Here is a 5373-nt window from a genome sequence, read left to right as displayed (position 1 = left end):
GAAATAAATAATGTGTTCTGTGGGTCCCAGTGCTGTGCTGGATGTGATCACATGTGCTCTCCCAATCAATTCTTTTACTAACCAGTGAGGTGGACATTATTATTCTCTTTACAAATAAGACAACAAAGATGTAAGGTGCTAAGAAATGTATCCAAGATAACATGATGTGCAAAGGAAAGATTCTACATCTGCTCTTTCTGTTTCTAAAATCACAACACTTAGACACTGTGACATTCGTTTTCAGCATTTTTTGCAGAAGAGTTTGTGGGCCGTTCTTTGGCCAGGAACTAGAGAGAGAAAGCAAAGGCTAAAATAGCCGGGGAAAACAAGGCTAAGTTTTCAGCTACAAAGCAAAGGGTTGGCACTTGAACCCACCAGGCACTTAGTGGGAGAAAAGACCTGGCAAACTGCTCTAGGAAAGACGGGAGCCTTGGAACCTCGGTGGCACTTTCACTCTGTAACATTGGATACTATGAGTCAGAACCAACTTGGCTACACTCAACAGCAGGGGCTGGGAATCCAAGTTTTTTCAGTGAAAAAAACTACCACATTTCTCTGAATGTTTGGAAATTCCAAGATGCTATTTATTTATCTATTTATATCTAAACATACTTCTGAAGAAATTACTTTACATAAACTTGCCTCTGCCCTTCATTAGCCCCTTGATTTGAGGAAGAATTCTCAGTTTCTGTGATCTTCCATTTCCTAATGTTTAAAGTATAAAAATGGTAGTCGTAACAATCTCCTAGTTGTTTGATAAGGATTAAATAGCACATGTCAGCAAAACACTGAGAACATACCAAGTCCTCAGTAACTTTAGATATTATTCTCATTAACAGGTGTCATTATAGCTATTAATTCTAGTCTCTGAGATTGTCTCTTCATTAGTAAAATAGGCAAATAACAGCACTCAGGTTCATATAAGGACTAAATGGAATCCCATGTACAAAGCTCTTGCTGCCATACTATGCACACAGCAACCAGACATTAGGATATATATATATATTATTAGACAGTACTAAGTACATTGGATTTAGACAATGAGCATTACAAGGTCCTTCCCAGTGGGTCTTGTATCCTTTCTTTGTATTCCCATCACCAATGTCCTGTACCCCTGTCTCATCTTCTATAAACAGGTGGCTAACTGGTGTTCCTCTCTCTTCCACCACCTTACCAAACTTCATCCAAGGAAAACAAAAACCTTTACTACAGTAATATTCCAAGACTTCATTTTCCTCAAAGTGCTCTAAATCCTTCCCCTCATACTCAGAAAAGCTTGCACAGTTCTCTTTTTCCTGAAGAAGTAAAGGAATTCACTTTACATCCCTAGCTCATTGGACACTATGTGCACTGCCCACTACTTCAAAGTGTACAGAGATGGTGTCCTGCCCTGTGTATGTGAAGAACTCCCTCATGGTCACATTACTAACAATATCATCACATGAGAAGCAGTTCAAATAATATTTATAAACTAACAACTCCTAGGGTTATACCCAAATGAAAAGAAATCAGAAATACAAACACCCACCTGTACCCAAATTCATTAGAGAACTATTCTCAAAAAGCAAAAGGTGGAGTAAGAACTTTAATGTCAATCAACATAGGAATGGACAAGTAAAATGCAGTACATACAGAAAATGGGTTATTGCTCAGCTATGAAGAGAATCCAAGTTCTGATATAGGCAATACCAACTGTAAACCTTGAAAACATTATCCTGAGTAAAATAAATCAATCACAAAATGATAAACATTGATCCCACTGATATGGAATATCTAGATTAGAAAGGTGTACCCCTCCCCCCCAAAAAAGCTCCCTGCTGTCAAATAGGATCCAACTCATAGTGAACCCTCCTTGGGTTTCTGAGGCAGTCTCACTATGGAAGTAGATTGTCCAACCTTCCTTCCAAAGAGTGGCTCAGGGGTTTGAACCACTAGCCTTCTGGTTAGCAGTCAGATGCTAAATTTTATTAATGGTTATTAGGGACAGCTAAAGTGATTAAGATAGGAAGATTCAATGCTAAAGAGTCACTGAGATTCTGTTAAGGATGAAGGAAAATTTTCATAATTGGTTATGGAAGTGGTTCAGCAACATATGGAAGTGGACATAAGTTAATGCCACTGAATTATACTTATGAAGAAGGTTGAAGTATAACTATTTTGTTACAGATATAGTTATCACAATGAAAGAAAAATAAGTCTGAACCTGCATTTACCTCTCAAAAATACTCAAATTTTATAAAATAATAGAATCAAGATATTTATTTTTTGTTAGAATGAAAAATCTTTAAAAATTCAAGACTGTATTAATAAAAATCATTTTCCTTGCAGATAATGTAACTAACAGTCACACGAAATACATGGAGAATAAGAACAATGTGACGGAGTTTGTTCTGCTGGGGCTTACAGAAAACCCAAAGTGGCAAAAAGTCATATTTGCTGTGTTTTTGGTCATCTACATCCTGAGTGTGGTGGGAAATATACTCATTGTGGTCACCATCACCACCAGCCCATTGCTGGGAACCCCCATGTACTTTTTCCTGGCCTATCTCTCCTTTATTGATGCTTGCTATTCCTCTGTCAATACACCTAGACTGTTTATAGATTCACTCCGTGAAAAGAAGACCATCCCATTCAATGAATGTATGACTCAAGTCTTTGGAGAACATTTCTTTGCAGGTGCTGAGGTCATCCTTCTTACTGTGATGGCTTATGACCGTTATGTGGCCATCTGCAAGCCCTTGCACTACACAACCATCATGAACTGGAGACTATGTGGTCTGCTAACTGGAGTCTCCTGGGCTGGAGGCTTTCTCCATGCAACTATACAGATCCTTTTCACATTTCGATTACCCTTCTGTGGCCCTAACATCATAGATCACTTTATGTGTGATCTGAACCCTTTGCTCAACCTTGCCTGCACTGATACCCACATTTTAGGGCTCTTTGTTGCTGCCAACAGTGGGTTCATTTGCCTGTTAAACTTTATCCTCTTGCTGGCATCCTATGCGGTCATCCTGTACTCCCTAAGGACTCACAGCTTAGAGGGGAGGCGAAAAGCCCTTGAAACTTGTATTTCCCACATCACAGTGGTCGTCTTATTCTTTGTGCCCTGCATATTTGTGTACATGAGACCAGCGGCCACTTTATCTATCGATAAGGCAATTGCTGTATTCTACACCATTATAACTCCAATGATAAATCCTTTAATCTATACCTTGAGGAATGCCCAGATGAAAAATGCCATTATGAAAGTGTGTGGTAAGAAAGCTATTCAAGGTGACAAGTAAATATCTCCTGATTCTAAGAATGATTCAACCAAATAAAGGATCAAAGAACATTCACAAGGATCTCAGAAAGAAATACATATGTGATGTAGAAGGAAAATAATCAATCATTACAGTTCATAAGGTTTGCATATAACAGACAAAATCAGTGCAAGAAAAGAGTGGAAACCTAAACATTCTTTGCATACATGAAATTTTTTTTCAAATGCAACTTTATTTTATCAGCATAATCCAGGTAAATGAAGGCATAGCTTTCCCTTTAATAAAAATAAAATATAATAAAATTTATTGATATTAAGCAATAATCTACATAACAAGTGCCAAGAGATCACCTCACTTTAAAAAAAAAAAAAAAAAAAAGAAAGAAAGAAAGAAAGAAAAGAAACTTTTAAATTTTATTTGGGAGCTCTGGTGGCATAGTAACTAAGGCATTTGACTGCTAACCAGAAGGTTGGCGGTTCAAACACACAGGCGTTCCTTGGAAGAAAGACTGGGTAATCTATTTCCTTAGAGATATCTCATGGGAAACCGAAGGAGGGGGTCGCTGTGAGTCACAATTGACTCTCAGCAATGACTTTTTTTTTTTTTTCTTTCTTTTGGTTTTAGTTTCATTTGGGTGATATTTTCAAGGGAAAATTGCTTTGCCATTCAAAAACTCATTGATATTTCTATTCGTGAGACTGATTGCAACCCCCAAAATGTAAACCCTTCCTGTATTTACCATTTCCAGTCATCTTCCTTTCCTATCTTTTCCTCCTTCTCTGCTCTATGCCTAGGCAAATGCTGCATTTATGGAAGTCAGCACCACTATTGTCTCATTTTACAGGTAAGAAACTGAGAGAAACTGGAAGGTACCAAAGCAGACATATTGAAGAGCCAGGAACTAAAATAGATTTATTTTACAGACCATGTTCTTTATTGTCATGATGCATTGTCAAGTAATGATGATACAAAAATCAGAAAATTATAATCACTACCATTATTGGGGACCTCTGGTAGCATAGGGCCTAAGGCACTTGACTACTAACCAGAAGGCTGGCGATTCAAACTCACCAGCCATTCCTCAGAAGGAAGGTTGGGCAATCTACCTCCATAGTGATACCACCTCAGAAACCCAAGAAGGGGTCGGTGTGAGTCGAGTTCAACTCAACAGCACATAACAACAACAACAACAACAACCATTTATTGAACTGTAACTGTGCTTGGAACATTGTATATATTAATTCATTATCTATAATCTATAATCCAATAAATTATACTAATTTCTATTCTTATTTCCGTGTATGACAATTTATTGTCATTTATTGCCAGCAATATTGTATGTAATTATTTTAGCTCTGTAAATACAATAGTCTACTTAATCTCTGAGATAAGTGATGAAGAGTAGGCCATGTTTTCAAAGTTCTTATGGGTTTCTGAACTATTTTGTATTGCTCATGTCACCCATGACAATGAATGCAGACCCTGGACAAAGAATAAGGAAGACACAAGAATTGATGCATTTGAATTGTGGTATTGGTGAAGAATAGTTAAAATACCATGAACTGCCAGAAGAACAAACAAATCTTTCTTGGAAGAAGTACAGCCAGAATGTTCCTTACATGAGAATTGCCAACCTCAGCTCACATACCATGATTGTGTTGTTCACAGGGACCAGTACCTGGACAAGAATATAATGCTTGTTAGGGTAGAAGGTCAGCAAAAAAAGGAAGACCCTTAAAGATGTGCATCGACAAAAAGGCTGCAATGGTGGTCCCAAGTACAATAAGGATTATGAGGATGGGGCAGGACTGAGTAAAGTTTCGTTCTGCTCTACATAGGATTGCTATGAGTCAGAACTGACTGGACAGCATGCAACAACAACATGCTACCATCTTAGATTGACAACCCACCAGAAAGAATGATGGCACATTTGAATGGTTGGTAGAGACTTCTATTATTGAAGTCATACCTCATAAAGTACTTGTCTACTAGATATAGTTTCCACCATGTAGCATAGGAGCTCTGGTAGCATAGTGCCTAAGGCACTTGACTGCTCACCAGAAGGCTGGTGGTTCAAACCCACCAGCCACTCCTCGGAAGGACGGTT

At 38.1% G+C, this 5373-nt stretch overlaps 1 protein-coding gene across 1 annotated transcript; it reads left to right on the top strand.

The window, feature by feature from the left end:
• The first annotated feature begins 233 nt into the window (after positions 1-233).
• Positions 234-3287, top strand: LOC103213264 (olfactory receptor 4C46-like). Its single transcript, XM_007959102.2, has 2 exons — positions 234-245; positions 2349-3287. The coding sequence occupies exon 2, from the start codon at positions 2358-2360 to the stop codon at positions 3285-3287; it is 930 nt and encodes a 309-aa protein (XP_007957293.1). The 5' UTR covers positions 234-245; positions 2349-2357.
• The last annotated feature ends 2086 nt before the right edge of the window (positions 3288-5373 follow it).

This window comes from Orycteropus afer, unplaced genomic scaffold (genome assembly GCF_000298275.1).
Source record: "Orycteropus afer afer isolate SDZICR_OR568_19922 unplaced genomic scaffold, OryAfe1.0 scaffold01478, whole genome shotgun sequence".
Lineage (NCBI taxonomy): Eukaryota > Metazoa > Chordata > Mammalia > Tubulidentata > Orycteropodidae > Orycteropus > Orycteropus afer.
The sequence above is the reverse complement of the archived record's forward strand: the minus strand, read 5'-3'. Positions and strand labels throughout refer to the sequence as shown.

Excerpts from the sequence above, each read along its gene's own strand:
- LOC103213264 (XM_007959102.2), top strand. The coding sequence starts at position 2,358 with ATGGAGAATAAGAACAATGTGACGGAGTTTGTTCTGCTGGGGCTTACA.